This window comes from Microtus oregoni, unplaced genomic scaffold (assembly GCF_018167655.1).
Source record: "Microtus oregoni isolate MIOR12 unplaced genomic scaffold, Mior012 000045F_ref0000178, whole genome shotgun sequence".
Lineage (NCBI taxonomy): Eukaryota > Metazoa > Chordata > Mammalia > Rodentia > Cricetidae > Microtus > Microtus oregoni.
The window spans coordinates 371737-393082 of record NW_024543219.1 but is presented as its reverse complement, the minus strand read 5'-3'; the positions used below and the strand labels follow the sequence as shown (position 1 = coordinate 393082).

Below are 21346 nucleotides of genomic sequence, written 5' to 3'. Positions count from 1 at the left end.
AATTCACAAAATTGCATTGTGTTCTTTTTCAGACACTGTGTTATCTTCACAATGACTTTGTTCAACATTATAATGACAATATGTAATATTCACAGTGACTATGTATGACCTTCACAATGAGTCTTTGTGACTTCACAATGATTTCCATGCCTTCAAAATGAGGCTGTGCACCCTCACAATGACTCTTTGTGATCTTTATCATACCATACTCTCACAATAAAATTTGACTGATTGTGACTTTGACAATGACTTTGTTTGACTTCACAATGACTCTGTGTGGCCTCACAATGACATTGTGTGACCTCATAATGAGTTCATATGCCCTAAGAATGATTATGTCTGACTTCACAGTGACTGTGTAACTATCACTATATCTCTATATGACCTTGACAATGACTCTGTGTGATCTTTCCAATGACTGCGTATCTTCACAAGGACTTTGGGTGTTCTCACAATGACTGTGTGACCTTTACAATGACTGTATAACCTCTACAACGACTCTTTGTGACCTTAACAATGACTCTCTATGATCCAAGCAATGACTTTGTGTGCTTTCACAAAGAGGCTGTGTAGCCTTTATGAGACTCCTTGTGACCTTCACAATGACTTATGTGCCCTCACAATGACTGTGTGACCTTCACAGTGACTCTTTTTCACCCTCACAATGTCTGTGTGTGCCCTCACTGTGACTTGTGCATCACTGTTCATGATTTATTATACTCGGATGAATTTTTGAAGTAAGTAAAATATAATTACAACCACAAAATCATTCTGACTTCATATGTAACTAAGAATGACAAGTATCAATTTTATTCACAACTTAAGAAGCATTAAAAAAAGGCTTGTATTGGAAAGCGATAACTTACAATTTATAAATTCCAGTATATAAAACAGTCGTGATAAAATCTAAACTGATACAAAGTATCTTAAAAGCAATGATTGTTTCTTGTCCTTTTCTGTTCTTTTTCTTCCAACATAGACAGCAGTATTTATCCTAAGTAACAGCAGCAGTAACTTAAAGTAAAAAACCCCGCAATTCAAAATATATTCTATATATTCAAAATAGAAAACACATGACTTGCCCTGACTTATCCAAGAATCCTTGTCTCCATCTTGTCCTTGCTTTTGCCACGTGAAAGGTGGCGCTGGTGCCCCCTGTGCCTGGATGCCTCTCTATACCAGTTTCTGACCATAGCGCTCCAGCTCCTATGTAAACAGCCTTGTAAGATGTTCCAATAACGTGAGTGCAGGTTGCAGCTTTCCCCTCTTGTTTATAGAGTATAAAAACAACTATTGCATGTTTCTAGAGTGGCCAGTGGGAGAAGTCTCCTTTTTGATGATAATCCAGGATCTTCCAAGCACAGTATCAAATGAAATCAATATTTAACCCGCAGCATTTCTCTTTTGATTGAGAGCGATGTTTCGGAATTCAGGGCCAATGTCTCACTTCCAATCAGTCTGGCTTTCCTTGGCAGTGTCTGTCTTTGAAGTCCATCAGGGCTCAGCATGTGGAAAATATATTCAGGTTACATAAAGGAACACAACCCCGCTGACTTTGATCATCCCTCTGTCATAACACAGATGATTGGGTTGCAAACAATGGCGCCCACATGTGCATTATGAGGAGGCCACTCTGGGGAGCTCGGATTACATCCTCATGGAAGTCTGCTGGTTAAATCCCAATATTTTATGATTTTCCTAAAGCCAACTTCTCACAATGATTGGGGACACACAAACAAAATACCAATCGGTTATGACTGGGCACCACGTGGACATGAAAGCAGATGTGGACTATCATGAAACACTCTATGTTCTTCCTACATCTGGTGAAAGAACAGATGTCATGAGAAGCAATAGATATGGACAAGCCTGAAGACACACATCAAAAGCTATAATCATGAATAGACAGAGGCCAGAGAAAGAGGGCTCGTTAAATTTTACTCGTGTCTCACAAAGAGAGAAAACCATGGGGAGAGACAGAAGATAAAAAACATCTAGGAAAACAGCATCTCAATGTTTGGCTTTTGTGTCGGGTAAAGGAGCCTGATTTAAGCAGGGCATCTTCAGAATGGATCTGCTAGTGCATTCTATCTACCGATGCTCACAGAGCTGGCTCCGTTTAAAGCGTGAATGCAACAGAGAGCGCAACAGTGAAGGGGTGAGAGGCAGAGGTCAGATCTGATGATGTAAGTTCAAATTGGAAACCAAGTAAATCCTGCTCAAGGAAGCCATAGGGCAAAAGATTTGAAGAGAAAAACTCGCCCTAATTCTTCCTTAACCTTAGAGACTGTTCTGGGAGGCAAATGCCATCATGGAAGAAGATGGAACACCTTACAGAACACCTCCACATAAGAACACCGTGAGTATTACAAAAGCTTGGTTAGATTCATGGCGCCAGAGAGCCTGTTCCCCCAAACTGTCTGTCAACCACACTTTTCCACGCCTGGTTCTAATATGCACTGGATTCTCACTGAAGGACCCTTCAGTAGCACACTGGGTGTGCCGAAGCCTTTTGTATGAGCTCAGGTGCAGGTCACAGATTGCTATGTTTATAAATATCTCCTTTCTATATAAGAATCTGGGCCTTGGAAGCTCTGCACAGTGCAGACCTAACACGCGTTTCCACAGTCACCGGTCCTAGCACGCACAGCCAGGCTTCAGGTGTGCATAGTAGGTGGTCTGAGCAGTAGGGTAGTGCCCTTTCCCCGTCGTCCCCTTGTGCCACATTCTGACCACACTCACAGACACGTCAGAAGCCAGCTGATCCTGTCAGCTGCGTCACACACTCATGAGGAAGAGGCCAAAAGAGCTGCTTGTAACGGACAGGCCAGTCAACTTCACCAAACCACGACTGAGGGCAGGGCTACAAAGCCCCTTCAAACCACTGCTGTGTACCATACTGCCGATGAGAAAGTAACCTTTTTTCCAATAGAAATCCCCAGAGCTCTACCTAAAATCTAAGAAGGGAATCTGCCATAGCTTCTTCGTAGGGTAGTGGGCTATTTCTGTAAGAGAATGTCCATGCAGGTTTATACTCCGGGTCTTGTGAAACCACATTCACCATAACGTAAGTAGGAGCCAGGCTGGGTCCTGCCGTGCCCACCGTTTCGCAGGCAGCACATTCCACCCATCGGCCCTTCAAATCGCCCTCAGCTGAGGTTCTTGTTTGGGGAGGAAGCGCGGGTCCTGAGGCCGCCTACAGTCTCTCCTCTGCTTCTCGCTGGGGCTTCAGCTTACAGCTGGGCTGGCTCAGAAGCAACTGGTTGAAAGGCTGAAAATGCTGCCAGTTTGATTCAGTTTTATTATTGCTTCCAGAAGCCTTGGAGGTCAAGACTGCTCACTCTGTAAGCCTCAACACAGGCGTGTCCAGACCCACACCTCCACTTCAGGCTGACGGCCTTCAGGCATCCTAAAACAACAACAGAGGAAAGGCTTGAAGAAAATGGTGTCTTCTCCGTTAAAGCTGCCGTGTGGTCGTTCTAGAACTGACTGTGCATAGCTACTGAGATAAGTCTCACACACTCAAGCATCCCATACCGCGTCCTCTGAGGAAGTAGGGGCAGTTTTGCAACAACACAATTACCGGTATGTGTTTGAAAAATGACAATGTAACCATATTAATCACAATGACATAAAAACATTTTTTTTTTTTTTGGCTCATCAACCTCATTCAAACATTTGCAGGCACTGTTTCAGGACGGTAGGTAAGTCAATTCATGACCTCCAGAAACGAAGGTGGCCAGTGAACACTGCCACCCTATCTGTAACCTTAGTCACAGAGACTCAGTCTTCCACTCCAGGTGGATGTTTGCAAAGACAGAGGGACTGGGATGGCTCTTAATGGTCCCCCTGGAATAGACAGTCTTCTTAAGACGATTACCCTCGGCAAGGGGTTGCATTACAGAAAGTATAGCCTCCCTTTAAAGGGGACCAGGCATCGACCAGCTGAATGCCGCTGGAAGGGCCTAGAACCTTGTTTTCATGCACTGCCCCTTAGCAATGTGTTCATCACTAATTTGCATTGGCAACATAGGAAAACCTAAGGAAAACATTTCTAGGTAAAGAGACTATCTAGAAACCAGAGGGTCTGAAGTCTGTTTGAACACTGGGAAACAATTTCTACCAAATATGTTGACCAACCGATGCTGACTTCACTGCAGGAAGCAAGCCACCCTCATTTTATCATATGCAGAAAGCGGAGACCACATATGCATTTGTATATACATACATTTTCCTAAATAGAACCTGTTGAGTCCATATAATGCTAATTGTATGTATGTTTTCAGGGCTGACCGTTTGGCACTGGACAATCAGTTGGTGCACTGAGGACCACCTCTCCCACTCCCAGCTTTCCTCGGTTGCCTGAAGTGCACAGGTTTCTCCCCATGCGGTTTGGCACGCTCACTGGTGGCCTCCTTGTTCTTCTCGTGTTTGGGCAGTCACGATGGTGAGATCTTATGGGTGTAGCTTCTGATGCGTCTGGACACAGTCTCACAGTAAACTCTGGTCCTCCAGCCCTGACAGTCTTTCCACCCCTCTTCTGCAATGTTCCCCGAGCCACTGGGGCAGCAGTGTTTTATAGATGCTCCCATTTGTCACAGCAATGGAAACCCTAACTAAGACACCAGTTTATATAGAAACTAAGTATGTATGTGAACATGTTTTCTTGAGACAGGAGCTCGTGTAGCGCAGGCTGGCCTCAAATTCGCTATGTAGCCAAAGATGACCTTAAATTCCTGTGTCTCCTGTCTCTATCTCCAAGTGCTTACATTATAGATGTGTAATAACCACACCCTGCTTCTTTGTGCACTATAAAACAGAGAGGAAAGGTGATTCCCTTTTCTTGCAAGATTCTTCTGTGGGTTTTTATTGCTGTGATGAAACACCATGACCAACAGCTTGTGGTAAGTACATCATCCAGGGAAGTCAGGACAGGAACTCATATGGTACAGGAACTTGGAGGCAGGAACTGATGCAGAGGCCATGGAGGAGTGCTGCTTACTGCCTTGGAGCAGGCTTGCTCAGTCTGCTTTCTTATAGAACCTACGACCATCAGCCAAGGGTGGCACCATCCAGGGTGGCTGGGCCTTCCCATACCAATCATCAATCAAGAAATGCAGGTTTTGGTTTGCTAATGGCTTCATCAGCCTGCTTTCTTGAATCACCGAGAATCTACAGGGGGTTTTACTCAACTCAGGTTTCCTCTTCTAAAACAACCATTGCTGTGTCAAGTTGACATAAAAGTAGCCAGCATGATTCTGAACACCTATGAATCAGTTACAGGCCAACTGCCCTTGTTCTGCAGAGAATACAGGGTGCCTAGGAGAAGCTCGACAGGGTGTTGGGTGGATGGCTTTGGTGCTATTGGGCAGGACCCATTCCGTGGAGTACTGTACTCTGCCATTCCTTAGGCAGACAAGGGGCTTGGTCTCCGCTCTGCGCAGCTTCCTTTCCTCGGCGCTTAAGTTTTACTCAGCAGCTATCAACAAGTTTCTGCACAACTAGGGAAATTCTCGAGTTCTTTCTTAGCCTTTGCCATCAGTGGTATGCAAATTATGGGATGGATCAAAATCAGACCAGCAAGAAGTCTCTCCTGGCTACACAGAGCTCTCACCGCCATTTCTGCTAGCAATGCATTTAAGGAAGTGTTGATGAACGTGAAGGCCAAGTTAGCCCAGGTAACATCCTCTCCCAGATGAGAATGCAGAGGGAGGGCCAGGTCTCCTGAGACCTTCCCTGCTTTGTGGCTTCAGGAAGCCCCCCCCCCCCTCCATCTACTCTCCTCTGCTCCTGACCACCGCAACATTGAACCTGATTTGAAACGTCTGTGCAGGGAGATCCTTTGCACGCACTTGGTCCCGGGTCGACACCACCTGTCCGCTTCTGACCAGACTCAACAGTGAATCAACGCAATCAAGCAGGTGACAGTGGCCGAGTGCACAGCAGGGAAAGAGGAGTCTGAGATCTCAGAATAAATGCTCGGGAGTGTCAAGCCTAAGACTATCGCTTGACAACAGGGAAGATGGGGGCGGACGGCCAGATGTCTTCATCACTGGCCAGCTCCCTGTCAGGAAGCACTCCAACGCTGCCGTCAGATGTAAGAAGACAAGTTAAGGTGTGAATGCCCTTTGTGTGGTCATAAAATGCTTCTGTTGGTTAGGAAAAAAAGACTTGAGATTCACTGTCAAACAGTCCTCTGTAACGCATGAGAAATAGGAAATTACAGCTATTGCTCGTCTACTTCCCCAGATTTCACAGCAGGAACAGAGTTTGGACCCCTGCAGTCTAGCACAGGCCATGGCCAAGTTCACTCTGAAACCCATCACTGTCTTACCTGGAAGGGCGTAGGTGTGCCTAGGTTCAGGTTGCCGCTGCCTTCCCAACTTCCTTGGCTTGGAGTCCTTTGAACATCTTGAGCTAGGGGCTGCTCCCGGACTCTAGGTGAGTCAGTAGTAGTTTCTGTGACGTTTCCAGAAGAATCTGCAGCCGCTGTCCCAGCCAGATCCTGCCCACCACTGGAATCCAGAGATATTGAGCTTTCATTTTCTGGATGGAGGGAGTTAATATCTTCTCCAGCGAGTTCAGGGTAAGAGTCACAAAGAGAGCCTTCGCCCAGAGGATTCCGCATCAGAGGCCAGCCGTCAGAAAACTCGCCGCACATGGACCGGGAGACAGACCCGAAGAAAGCTGGCATTGCATCCGCCACTGAAGCTGTGTTTCTGAACACACACCCGGAAGGTCTGTGAGTATTGTGTAGCTGACAGAAACCACTAGCACAGAACAGCATTTCAGCTATAATTTCGGCTCTAAGGCTGCAATACTAACACGCCGAGAATTCCTATTCTGCTAACTATTGCTTTAAATTTCCCTCAGTGTGGCAACTGCAGCTACTCCATTGACCTTAAAAGTGATTTTGTGATGGAGGAAGGTCATTGGTTAATTAAATAAAGAAACTGCTTGGCCTGATAGGTTAAAACATAGGTGGGTGGAGTAAACAGAACAGAATGCTGGGAGGAAGAGGAAGTGAGCTCAGATGCCGCTGCCACTGCTCCCCAGGGCAGACTTGATGAAGCTCCGACCCAGGATGGACATAGGCTAGAATCTTCCTGGTAAGCCACCTCATGGTGCTACACACATTAATAGAAATGGGCCAAGCAGTGTTTAGAAGAATACAGTTTCCGTGTAATTATTTTAGGGCATAAGCTAGCCAGGCGGCCGGAAGTTGGGGCAGCAGGAACGAAGCCCGCAGCTCCTACAACAATTTTGTATGTATTTCTAATTAATACAAGTATATCCAATGTCTAATACCTGCACTTTCTTAGGTCTTAACCGAGCTCTCTGGATTATTTTTCTAGAACAGTGCACCAGTGAGATATTGACCTAACAGAAATGTCAGGGGCAGAAGAGGCTGGAGAGTGGACTCAGCAGCTAAGTGAGATATTGACCTAACAGAAATGTCAGGGGCAGAAGAGGCTGGAGAGTGGACTCAGCAGCTAAGTGAGATATTGACCTAACAGAAATGTCAGGGGCAGAAGAGGCTGGAGAGTGGACTCAGCAGCTAAGTGAGATAATATTGACCTAACAGAAATGTCAGGGGCAGAAGAGGCTGGAGAGACCACTCAGCAGCTAAGCACATGTGCGCACTGCCTCTGAGGACCTGAGCTCAGTTCCCAGCACCCACATCGGGAGACCCACAGGCACCTGTAACCCCAGCCCCAGGAGGATGTGATGTGGTCGGCCTCTGGGGCACGGGCACTGTGTGTACACACACAGAGAAACACGCAGATATGCTTTAAAACAAAATTTTGTGGAAATAGAGAAATGTCATGAACATGAATGTAAGACACAAAGAAAGCAGGTGGGGAGAAAGGTACCCGAAAATAGTACAGGTTATCGCCACTCTCAGGCCCTGCAACCCCTGAGGGGAAGCTCTCCCCTCGGGTTCCCAGAAGTCGGGAGTCGCTGGTAGTGCTTTGGAAGTAGATCTCTACAGTCTACCACACAGCTGCTACACCAGGAGGATACACATACGCAAACAGGAGCATGACACCGTTGACTAGAGGAGCAGTTACCTCTCCTGAAGGGTGGCAGTAGAATGCAGCCCACAGCCAAGGGCTGCACGAGCAGAGCTCCGGGCCTCCTCACAGCACAAGGACGGAATCAGGTGAACAGGCCCTGGGAAAGACAGAAAAGCATGAGGCCCAGGGCTTTCCTCCTGAACCTTCCTGTTCACACCAGCTAAGCCTGGGTCCCCTTGGGAAGGTGACAGATCCCATGTGGGTGACTACTTAGCAGGAGGAGGGAGGCAAACCTCAGATACAGAGGCACAACTGGGCATGGGTGTCATGGCTGGAGCAGGTCAGAGGATTTAGGCCAGCCTGGGCTGCACAATGAGACCCGTCAGGAAGGTGGGAGGGGGGATAAGGGTGAAACAGTCTCATTCTATGTGTGACATACAGGACTGAGACAGTCCATCTTGCAGCATTACAGAGAAACAGAGGGCGATTCCAAGAGGCCAGTCCAACAAGCCTGGAGTATGAGTACCTTAGAACAGATAATAGTGTCTAAGAGATGACTTGATATTGTCATAGGCACTATACCCAGACAAACCAGAAACCGAGGACACTTGAGAGGGCTCCTGGGCCAGACTGACACCAGAAGTACTGTTAGCCATGTGGATCTATGTGCAGGAGGTCACCTGCTGAGGCCTGGGGCTGGACGTGAAGTAGAAACCTCAGGCTGATGCCAATGAGCCGGAGGCAGAGAAAGCCATGTCCCCTTCACCTGGCTGGGTCAGAGGCACACTTCCACCTGGGTCAACTCTTCCTAATGACTGTTTCCAGCAACAGACCAAGAGGCAGGCAAGGCCAGAGCCTGGTGTGGACATCCCTCATCCATCTTTCTCACGAAGTCATTGAAACCAGTCACATTAGTGATCGGTTTGAAGTAACCAGGTAATCAAGGTGTGCTGGTTAGTTGGATGACAACTTGACACAAGCTAGAGTCCTCTAGAGCCTTGAGAAAATGGCTCTGTGAGATGGGGCTGTAGGCAAGCCTGTAGGGCATTTTCTTAATTAGTGATTGGTGGGGGAGGGTCCAGGCTATTGTGGGTGGTGCCATTCCTGGGCTGTGGTCCTGGGTTCTATAAGAAAGCAGGATGAGCAAGCCGTGAGGAGCCAGCACCTCTCCAGGGCCTCTGCAATCAGCTCCTGCCACCAGGATCCAGCTCTATTTGAGTTTCTGTCTTGGCTTCCCTTGATGGATTGTGGCCCTATATGTAAGCCGTAAACCCTTTCCTCTCCAAGGTCATGGTGTTTCATCCCAGCAACAGTAGCCCTGCCTGAGGCACAAGGATGTCGGCCCCACCTCTACACAGCAGGCAGAGGTGACTGTAAGTGAAACCCACTCCAAATGAGATGGCCAAGTTGCCTAGACAGCTGCTAACACAGTCCCGGGTTCTGTGGAGATTCCTGTTTTCTTAATACTAGAGAGACCTGAGGCACCCAGACCAATGTGGGGCAGAGGAGAGTCCTGACACGGTCAGCTAAGACTGGAAAATCAACCCGTGACCCACTGCCACCCGTTCTGAAGAGTAAGAGCAGGACTTGGCAATGCCCTGTTTGCAGTCCCATTCTGCACTCCTGGCTCCTCTGGACCCTTCGTGGCCCAACTCACCATATGTCTGGGCTGAGTCCCGGTGACACTGACAGCATGCTCTGTGGGCACAGTGGCGGAGCCGAGGCTGGTCAAAACATGACAGCTCAGAGCCATTGTACTGAATGTCCTGTGACCGCAGAGACCCTAGGGGAAAGGAGACACCCATAGTTAACACTTCTCCGTAAGAAGCCTGGCAGTTCGTATTTTTTTTTTTTTTGTGAGTCAGCGCTATTATTCTATATACTTCTGCTTATCCCAAGACACTGACTGTAAAATTAAGACACTCTGTTTGCCAATTTTCCAAACATTGGTGCTTGGTCTAGAATAACTTAATCACAAACTTCTGCTAGCCTACAGTGGGCAAAATCAATTAATGCAAAGCCTATGCCATTATCCATCCACACAAACATGCACATACACACTTGAAACTATTTTTATTTTATTGTGTGTAAGGGTGCTTTGCTTGCATGTCTGTCTATGCACCACATGCATGCCTGGTGCCCATGGGGGTGAGGAGAGGACATCAGACGCCCTGGAACTAGACTTACAGACTCCTGCAAGCTGCCTTGTGGATGCTGGGAATGGAACCTTCTTTGACAAGAGTAGCCAGTGCTCTTACCCACGGAGCCATCTCTCCAGCCTCTGGTCTCCACATTCTGTGTGTGCTGGGGATTAAACCCCAGGGCCTTGCACATGTTAGGCAAGCGCTCTATTGCCAAGCTACAGCCCAGCCTGTTTTATAACAGTGCCCATGTAATTTACTGCATATGGGCTGAAAGTGAGGAGCAGATGGCTTAACAGATATGCTATCAGACCTCCGTAACATAAAAAAACCTGTTAAGCTGAACGATGGTAAATGGGGGGCTTCCTATTTCTTCTTATACAGAGGCACACACAGTTTAAAATAACTTGCTAAGAATGTGGGGTATAGATAATTTTTTATTTTTGCCTTGTAGCCTGGGTACATCACAGCCTGGTCAGCATCTGTATGCGGCCCCCAAATCCTGCAGAGGCCTGTTTTCCTGTGCCTTGGATCCTAAATAGCGGGTGACTCTTGTCTTACCCAGGTCTCTTGTGGACTCTTGCATGACAATGCTCACAAACCCAGTTTGCAGTAAGATGGGGAAGATGCGGTGGACTTACAGCTGGGCTTCTTCTCCATGAACTGCCTCTTGCAGTAGATGACACACAGGATGAGCAGGGCTAGCAGCACCGTGGCCAGGGCGCTGCAGATGACAGCAGCCAGGGCTGTGTCCCGAGGGCTGGAGGCTGTGGATGAGATCTTCACAAGGTTCACCTTGCTGGTGCCTGAAAGGGACAGGAAGGGACAGGTCAGCACACCCTGTGCAAGCATGGACTCGTAAGGCTTCCAGGCACGTCCAACCTTATCTCATCGTGACACTGCGTTGTCACCCACCAAGGTCCTGTTCCAGAACTGTGTAATCCGGTCACTAAGCAAGTTTATGGGTTTTGTTTGTTTGTTTGCTGGATCCCATTCATAGCTGTTCTTGGCTATGCGCAGCCTGTGGGTTGCAGGCTGGACGTAACACACTGAAGCGGGTGGATATATCCCCAGCAATTGCTTTGACGCGATAGAAATGAAAGGGGAGAAAACCAACTTGAGAGGTCTGAAGGTATTCAAGTACCCACCCTCTTTCATGTTCCACCTGCACCTTGTATCCCCAAATGTCCCGTATGCTACCCACCGCCCCATAACACTGGGGAACACAGCCTTCAACACACAGTATGGGTTCAGTAACCATTCAGAGAGCTCTGCATGTCAGTCTGTATGGATTACCTAAGGTGATGCTCACAGCAAGCCATCCCTTCTGTGGGAATGGTATGGCTGTCGGCTTCCCTCATTTTCCACAGCAGTACTGACACAGTCTAGAAGTTACAGAAACTGTGGAACCCGACACTCAGTATCAGCTGGTCCTCAGAACAGTCCCCAAACTCCTTCACACAAATTCCTGCTTTAAAAAGCCCATTTTCTTACAATTTTTTTTTTTATTTCAAAGTCCAAGAGAAAAAAAAATGGAGTGGAAGAGGTTTCATTAGCTACATGGAAGGATTTCTCTCTTAAGCTGTGGCTAAGATATGGCTGAGGACTCCTCAAATGACCAATCTAAGCAGCCAAAGTATTGCCCCGCTGCCAGACGGGACCAATCCGTAGCTATCAAAGACATGCTATGTCCCCCAGCAGCATGCCCCACCCTAAGAACACCAAACACATTGAATACCTGTGAGGAATTAGACAAATTAATAGGCAGACTTAGATGAAATGCAGCCTGTTCTATTTGTGCAAAAGCCAGCTCTCTTTTGTTAAGAGAAACAGCCATCCCAAGACTTGGGCAAATCAGCCCACTCCTCACAGAAACTGGTTTCACACAAGCAGTTCAGCCCGATCAGCCTCATTGGGGTGACACGGTTGCAGAGTGATAGGGGAAAATGGGACCTTGGAATCTGCAAAGCAGTCTCTAAGAATGGGGAATGGGTGTGGCAGTCAGTCACGGACACAAAACGATGCTTGGATATTATTGAGGAAGGAAGAGAAGGTGTTTGACAGAGATGGCTGAGCCTGGAAAGGGCTCAGTGAGGAGGAGGAGTGGCCACAGACAGGCAGAGCCAGCTGCTGGAAGAACCAGGCTCATGCCTGGACCCAGCCTGGGCCTCCTACCCTCCTGAGTCTCCTTTCTTTACACCACCCCGTCTGTATCTCTCAGGCTTCCTTATACTTGATTTTTAAAAACAAAAGTTCTTTCCTTCAACCAGGAAAATCTTCCAAATAAAGGGTCTTTCTCAGTCAGGGCTGGCTGGAAAGGAGGGAACTGGGGTCAAAAATCCAGGGAATTCCTCCATTTTGCATTCTGGCATTAACAACCCTTTCTCCTTCCTGAGTATGTTTCCTCCAGGGTAGGTCAAAGAGGGGCTTGTTCTGCAGACTCTGAACCCCTCTGAAGTTGAGGGACTTGGCATTCCTCCAAGGAATGTGGACCCGATCAGATACTGGGCATCAGGACTGTAGGGGATACTGTGGTCACCTTGTGGCCTGTTTGTTTCCCATGGAGAGGAACTTGGCCTTTACACTATAGACCTAGGTGAAGAAGTTCACTAAATCCCATGGCTCTGACTTCTGCGCTGCTTTTTCTGAGCCCCAGGTTCATATGGCCCACACCCCAAATTCACATGAGCCATGGTTGCTAGTTGTCTCCATGGGTATGAGGTACATCAGAGCTCAACAGGCCCAGACAGGCTCTTAAAAGAAAATCCATTTCTCATGTGATGGCTAATTTGAACTGTCATCTTGTTTCTGAATTAAGAAACACCTAGGGCATCAGTGAGGCGCAACCATGGGTTTGCCTGTGAGAAGACTGAGGAAGACCCACCCTGATGGTGGGCAATACCATCCCATGTGCTGGGGTCGAAAAGGGTAAAGGAGAAAGCCACTTGAGCATCAGCATCCTTTTCTCTTCCTGGTTCATTGAGATGTGAACAAGCAGCCTCACGCCACCACTGTCAGGAGCTGGTCCCACTGCCACGCCTTCTGCACCATGATTGACTGCACCCCCTGCCATGAACCTACATAAACACTGCATCCCTTAAGTTGCATTTTGTGAGGCACTGGGTCAGAGCAATGAGCAAAGTGACTATTACGTCTCCCAAATCTTCCCTATCTACCATGGCCTCTGTTTGCTCTTCCCACCCGGCCATGCAGACCATTCCCCCCGCTGTCATTTGCTGGGTGATGCTGTTCACTGAACTAAAGCTGCTCTAGCCATCTCCAGGGTTTCACCCCAACCCCCTGCTTTCTTTTCCTCTGTGACACTACTGTCACCCCACAATCCATACACTTCACATGGGCTCATTGTTATTCTACTGCAGTTTAGGCTGGCTTGGAAAGAAGCCACAGTTCTAGCCTCCTTTGCAGCTAGGTATCACAAATCACTGGGGAGGTGGTTGGGTGGGAACTGAGATATGTGGATCATATCAGTTTGTGGACAAATCATTCTCCAGATCTCCCTCCACTGTGATCTGCGAACTGGAAGTGGGGAAAGCAGGCCACCCAATGGGTGAGGCATACCAGTAAGGCTGGCCCAGCACCAGGGTGGGAAGCTATCCTCTGAACTCACCCAGCGGAAATGCTCCCTGGCCCAACTGGCTGGGCTGGCGCAAAACTTCTGTTTTACTTTGACAGACATAGTTTTGGGCCTTTTCAGTACAGCAGGTTGGCCTCCTCCCGAGCTAGTTACATCCCTTATACAACACAAGGTAATGGCTCTTGTTAAGCTTGTTTACTATTTATTGGTATTGACTCCAAGGGATTCTGGCACACCCCTGCTTTTTGATGAACAGCAGAGCAAAGGAGTATTTGCTGAAGACACGCCAGCTGATTATTTGCTGAGTACTCCAGAGCATTGGCTCTAGGGGCCTTGTAGGTCAACGAGATGAGATTGTTTGCTGAGAACCTCCTGTGTGGTGGCAGGGCAGATGGAAACAGCTCCTGCAAAGAGCAGCTTCGGTTACAGCCTTTGTTATATTTACAGAGAACGGCTTCATTGCCGCCGTTACAGACTTACTGTGGGCAGGGAGACAGAACAAGGACTGTGAGTTTGATCAGTATGCAAACCCTGAAGATCATGACCTTATCCACAGAATGAACACGCAGCAAGAGCCCAATATCCCCTTGTAATGACAACTCATGAGGTCACGGGGAGGGGGATGCCAAATTCTATCCTAATAACTCACAGAAAATGACAGATGATCTACAAGAAATGCCCACAAGTCATGTCTTCCATCCAACCAAAGCAAATCTGGTGCCAAGATCATTATTTAGGGAACCAATAACCCATTCACACTGTTTTATTCAAACGAGCAAATTAACATCTCCTTATCCCGACTCTATCGCAGCAGGTCAGGGGGAGGGAAGAAATGGCAAGATGGTCTAGAGAGCTGCTAATGAGAGCCCACGATCATCTTCTGCAAGGCATTTCCCAAGTTCCCATCAAGACCTTCCAGCTAGCAGCACCTGTTCAGCCCCTGACCTCTTTCTAAGTGCTAGCATAATGCTCCACAGGAAGGGTTTCACACTTAAGGAAGCCATAAATATTCACAAACGTTTTTCCATGTAAATAATCAGTAAGCTGGGTAGATATTTAGACCTAGGTTTTGCAGATTATTAAACTTAAGCCTTTTTCTTCCTTTTCCACGTGAACGTGGTATACATGCATACATTTATATATATATATATATGTGTGTGTGTGTGTGAACATTTTTATGTGCACACACATGTACATGAATGTGCATATGTGTGAGCACTGAAGAAGTCTTCCTGGATTGCTTTCCACCTTGTTCACTGAGGCAGGTCTCTCCGAGCTCATTCTTATGGCTAGTCTAGCTAGCCGGCTTGTTCCAGGGATCCCTTGTCTCCCCCTTTCCAGTATGAAACTGCAGGTGGACGGCCTCATCCACCCAGTGTCTCTATGGTTCTGGGGATCTAAACTAAACTCTGTGCCTCAAGTTTGCTGCTTTTGTAGACAGCATTTTACATGGCAATCCTTCCCTCCATGCCTAGCCCATGCAAGTGTTTTTACTTACATTAAATTCTTCACAGCCACTTAGAATAAAACATATGCAAACTGCAGTGTAAGGGATTATTGGCTCAAGTTCTGTACAGGCAGATAAATTCTAAGCAGCTAACATATGCATCATGGTTTGACCTAATACCAAGCACAAATATGGCTTCTCAAGTTCAACTCACTTTATCCCTAAGAATGAAGAGGCTACTGAATTTTATTAAAATGAGAAACAACACATGGCTTCTAGTGTTATTCCTAAACTGCAACTTTAAGAGCACACACTACATAATCCGATCAGTATTGCTGCCACAGTGGGAAAGAACAGCAATGGATGAACTAGAGATGCTTTGGGTCTGGGCTATTACTTTCAGGATCTTCCTAGTGCCTTATACGTTTCTAACAGTGTTAGGACATGAAGATACTAATCTGGGCTGGTCCTGTGTGAGATGATCTCTCTGCAAACTGTGGCACGGTAGGAAGCGTCAGTACTCTTCCTTGCTGATGACCACGTTTCGGCATGGGCAATTCTATTCATAACTCTGGAATGTGAGTGCAATTCAGACATCTCACAACGTTTCTCAATAGGCTATTTTATCCATTTTACTATTAGATATGCTTCAAATAAGCTATGGTTCATTCCACTGCTCTTGTGACTTTCCAGCACCATCAGCACCAAACTCCGAGTTGAACAGAAGTTTAGCGCAATTAGAACCTGGTGATGGTGATTTCTAGCCACGCTCTTTAGTGATAAGAAAACCTGCTAACAAAGGACCCTGGCTGTTTTAGTGGGAGAGGAGCAGAGCCCCAGAGCAAAGGCTTTATCTTGTTCATCTAAGCTGGGGAAAATATTCACGATAATGTTCAGCATATGAAGTCCAGATGTGCCACGGTTTGCCAGTGAACAAAACAGCTGGGTTTTTATCAGCTTCATACCGAGCATTCTGACGATGGATGAACGTAAGCCATAGTCATTCACATTTTCTTCATTCTAGACTTTGATCCTTATTTTTATAGTAACTGATAGAAACATTATTTCAGAATAAGATTTTTATGTTTGTTTTTCTATCTATAGCCATATTTATATTTTAGAAATTGATTTTTCTGGCGGGAGGAAGGGAAAGGAGGGAAGTGATACGATTCTATTTTAACTGAAACCGTGCAAACATTTATTTTCTTTGACTTAATTTTTTTCACCTTTCCCCTATTGCCTCTGTGTGTGCTGTGTCTGAGCATGAATGCCATGTCATGCATGTGGACGCAAGAGGACAACTTAGGGGTCAGTCCTCTCCTACCGTGTGGGTCTTAGGGAGGGAACTCAGAGCTCTGGTCCAGGCTTGGCAGCAAGCACCTTTTTCTACCGAACCAGCTCACTGGGCCTCGCTTTCTCACTGCAACCACAGACGCACAAGGTTCTGCGGCAAAGACACTGAGTATATTCACTATGTTATGTAGAGATCATGGCAAATTCCAAAACATATTTATCACCAACATACCCCCAAATTCCCATTTCCTAAGCAAGCACTTCCTCACCCAGACCTTGGCAAGCATTAAGCTGCTTTCCGTTGTTATCAAAACAACTATTCCATTTATTTCTGCTTAAATGGAATTACATGATGGTATGTGGCCATTGTGTCTGGCTTCTGTTACTTAACAATATTTCCAAGGTTCATCTATAGGGTTAGATGCATCAGAATCCACTCCTTCTTAATGGCTGACTAGTATTTCACTGACCTGATATATCATCATAATAGGTTGGTTCATTTGTTTGATGATCTTTGTGTTGACCCTCATAGCTAACTACTTTAGGTAATGCTGCTGTGAGCACTTAAACACAAGCTTTTTCAATCTATCTTAAAACTTTCCACAAACATACACTCCGATTGGTCCACATGTTCTTGAAACATCCATTACTGAAGTTATAGTAACTAAGCTTATCTGAATAAATCAGTCAAAAATACTTTCTGAACAAGAATGAGACCAGGGGTTGAAGGAAATATGTCAAGGCAGCTGGGTAGAGCTAGCTCATGTGGGAATTTACTAACTTCTATGAGGAATGGACTGTACTATAAAGAGAGTGGAAGGTGCTTGACAATACAGGGGTCAACAGGCTCCAGGACATACGAGACAGCCACAAACGGGGTGACGACAAGTCTGAAATGCCCGAAACTGCAAAATATCTTCCAAACACAGTGGAATAAAATTAGAGATCATGGAAGAAAGAAAATGGAAAATTCTGCAAATGTCTGGTATGTTAACATGTTTATAAATAGACAAGACATAGAAGAAAATGGCAAGGAAATTAGAAAACAATTTGAGATGAATCAGAATACAATTTACCAAAATTTGTAGAATATGGCAAAAGCTATACTATTTAAAATGATAAATGACTGAGTTTTAAAAAGAGAGAAAAAAGGGGACAGTGAGCTCCATGGGAGCAGGAGTGGATCCAGACCAGGGTCATTTGCGGAAGCAGGACTGAGCCAGTGACCTAGGCTGGGGAAGACCTGAGACAGCAAAGTCCACAGGAGCAGGTACAAGGGAGCAACTGCTGAGTGAGTAGGCCAGAGCCAGAGACCGCTGGGACCTTCAAGGGGGTAGAACTGAGCCAGGATCCCTGCAGGTCTGGATGTGAGTCTAGGACCTCTGAGGAAATAGGTCTGAGCCAGGACCTCTGCAGATCTGGGCTTCAGTCTGGGACATCTGAGGGACTAGGCCTGAGCCGGTCCTCTGCAGATCTGGGCTTCAGTCTGGGACATCTGAGGGAGTAGACCTGAGCCAGGTCCTCTGTGGGTCCAGGTGCACCCTAGTCTGGGACCTCTGAGGGAGAAGATTAGAGCTAGAGACCTTTGCAGGACCAATCCCAAGCCAGGGACTTCCACAGGGGCAGATCCAGACCAGGGATATTTATAGAAACAGGTCTGAGCCTGCAACCTAGACAAGAGCAGGCCTGAGACAGCAAACTCCACTGAGCGGAGCAAATCCCAGGAGCGCTGAGCAACTTCAGGAACATGGAGTGACCAAAAGGGTAACTAAAACCGTGACACTGACTGTATCAGGAGGAGCAACCATCTGAGCCTTGGATCCACAGGCACCTAGAAGATTAATCACCAGAGTCACAGACAGCCCCAACCACACCAATTAGAGGAAAAGATGAGCAGACAAGGTAAGAACACATGCAGCACCACAAAGAGCAACACAACACCAGTAAAATCTAGAGACCCTACAACAGCAAGACTTGAACAGCCAAATATAGATGAAGCAGAAGAAAATGACCTAAAAAATAACGTCAAGGGAATGTTTGAGAATCTTAAAGAGGAAATGAGAAATTCCCTCAAAGAAATGGAGGAAAAGACAAACAAAAAATTGGAAGACATCAGCAAATCCCTTAAAGAAAACCAAGAAAAAGCAACTATATATGAAAGAAACTATTCAAAACTTGAAAATTGAAATAGAGACAATAAAGAAAACACAATCTGAGGGAATTATAGAAACAGAGATCATGAGAAAATGATAAGGAACCACAAACGCAAGCATGAACAGCAGAATACAAAAAGATGGAAGAGAGAATCCCAAGCACTGAAGATACAACAGAGGAAATAGACTCACCAGTCAAAGAAAACATTAAATCTAACAAAAGCTTAACACAAAATATCCAGAAAAATGGGACACCATGAAAAGACCAAACCTAAGAATAATAGTTATAGAAGAAAAAGAGAAGTTCAACTCAAAAGCACAGAAAATACACTTAACAAAATCATAGAAGAAAAATTTCCCAACCTAAAGAAAGATATGCCTATCAAGATACAAAAGCGTACAGAACACCAAATAGACTGAATAAAAAAAAGTCCCTTGCCACATAATAATCAAAACATTAAACATACAGAGTAAAGAAGGAATATTAAGAGTTACAAAGGAAAAAGGCCAATTAACATATATTTGTTTTGCCAGTATTTTATTTAGTATTTTTGCATCAATGTTCATGAGTGAGATTGGTCTGTAATTCTCTTTCTTAGTAATGTCTTTCTGTAGTTTGGGTATCAGGGTAATCATACCCTCTTAAAGAGTTTAGCAATGTTCCTTCTGTTTCTTGTGTGAAATAATTTGAGGAGTATTTGTATTCATTCTTAGTTTAAAGTCTTATAGAATTGTTCCACCTTCCTCAAGACCCAGCAATACCACTTTTGGGTATATACCCAAAGCATACACAATCGTGCCACAAGGACATGTGCTCAACTATGTTCATAACAGCATTGTTTGTCATAGCCAGAACATGGAAAAAACCTAAATGCCCCTTGACCAAAAAATGGATAAGGAAAATGTGGTACATTTACACAATGGAGTACTACACAGCAGAAAAAAACTAACGACATCTTGAATTTTTCAGGCAAATTAATGGAGCTAGAAAACATCATACTAAGTGAGGTAACCCAGGCCCAGAAAGACAATTATCATATATTCTCACTTATAAGTGATTTTTAAACATAAAGCAAAGAAAATCAGCCCACAAATCATAATCCCAGTGAACCTAGACAACAATGAGGACACTAAGGGAGACATACATGGATGTAATCTACAAGGAAAGTAGAAAAAGACAAGATCTCCTGAGTAAATTGAGTCAGAAGCACCTTGGAATAGGGTTGAAGGGGAGGAGAGAGGCAGGGAGGGGAGCAGAGAAAAATGTAGAGCTCAATAAAAATCAATTATATATGTATATATATATATAAAGAGAAAAAAATCAACAATTCATAATGTAATCTTTCATTCTAAAACTTTAGATATAAAGTAAGAATTAGAGCTGAGAGCAAAGAAATAGACTAGGGAAAATAAATATTATCAATAGAACAAAACAGTGGTTAAAAAATTGGCTAGGGAAAAGGACAACAGTCTAAAACTATTAAGATCAGGAAGTGAAACAAAATGTTTTACAAGAACACTATGAACAATTGCAGACCCGTAGACTTGACAAGGAGGAAGGATTTGTTTCATGAAGGCAAGGGTTAATCACAGATGTCATCTAGCTAACTGATTAATTAATCAACTACTCAATGAATCAATCAATATAAGAATAAAATGAAGAAGAAATAAAGAACTACAGGAAAATCTCAATAAAGCCAAGAAAAAAAAAATCACTTGACCAAATATAGCCTCTTTTCTGATGAAAACAAAGAAGCAAGAAGAATTCTCCTCAAGATGTTAGAAACCACTCAAGGCATCTCACAGCTAACATTGTTTGTGGGAAGGAAAACAGAGTTCTTCAAAACCTAAGCAGTTAAGAGTGTCTACTGTTACCATTTCTACCTTGCAAGTTAACTAACTAACTAACTAACTAACTAGTCTCCAAACTGTAAGGAAGAAGGAAAACCATCTCTGTTTACAAATGGCATGTCTGTATACAGAAAACCACAAGCATTACTGAAAATGATGGGAAAGAACAAAAGAATTCAACAGATTTGCACAATACAGATAAATAAGCAAAGTCAGTTATATCTTACAGTGTTAGCAATGAACATATATATATATATATATATATATATATATATATATATATATATGAAGGCCAAGTGTGGTGGTGCTTGCCTTTAATCCCAGCACTTGGGAGGCATGTAGATGTCTGTTAGGCACAGAGTGTTCCTGTTAAAAACAAACCAAACAGAAAGAAAGAAAGAAAAAGGAAAGAGCAATTCTGTTTGCAAATCATCAAAAAGACTAAAGCACTTAGAACCACACTGCTCCTTCCATGGGGACCTGAGGCAGAGCCCTGATGGCGCCAATGTTTGTACAATGAAGACTATAAAATACATTAAAAAGAAAAAACTACTTAAGAGCACAAAGTACACAGGAAGACATCCAACATTTGGAGATCGGGAGACTTGTTGTTGTTCAGAGGACCAGACAATTCATTGATACCAGATTTGATTGCAGTCCCCACCAAATGGCAACCCAGGGGGATGACTTGGTGCACCTGAACACAGGGAACTGAAACATGATTTGGAAGCAAACTTATATCACAAAACTTATGTGGAAATTTGTAATACTTATCTCCATCCGTATCTATAAAGCTAGTTTAACCAGAAAAAAGCATCAGTTTTCAAGTGAATGACAACAAAGGGGTT

General features: G+C 45.1%; 1 protein-coding gene across 3 annotated transcripts in view; it reads right to left on the bottom strand.

The window, feature by feature from the left end:
- Positions 1-793: 793 nt before the first annotated feature.
- Tnfrsf19 (TNF receptor superfamily member 19) overlaps positions 794-21346 on the bottom strand; it is an 87473-nt gene continuing 66920 nt past the window's right edge. For all 3 annotated transcript variants that reach the window (XM_041634246.1, XM_041634248.1, XM_041634245.1), the window contains exons 6-10: positions 10801-10965; positions 9676-9801; positions 8073-8175; positions 6335-6719; positions 794-3409 (exon numbers count right to left, since the gene is read on the bottom strand). In XM_041634246.1, the coding sequence (XP_041490180.1) occupies positions 3401-3409; positions 6335-6719; positions 8073-8175; positions 9676-9801; positions 10801-10965 (788 nt within the window). In that variant the 3' untranslated portion in view covers positions 794-3400. The remainder of the gene's footprint in view (positions 3410-6334; positions 6720-8072; positions 8176-9675; positions 9802-10800; positions 10966-21346) is intronic.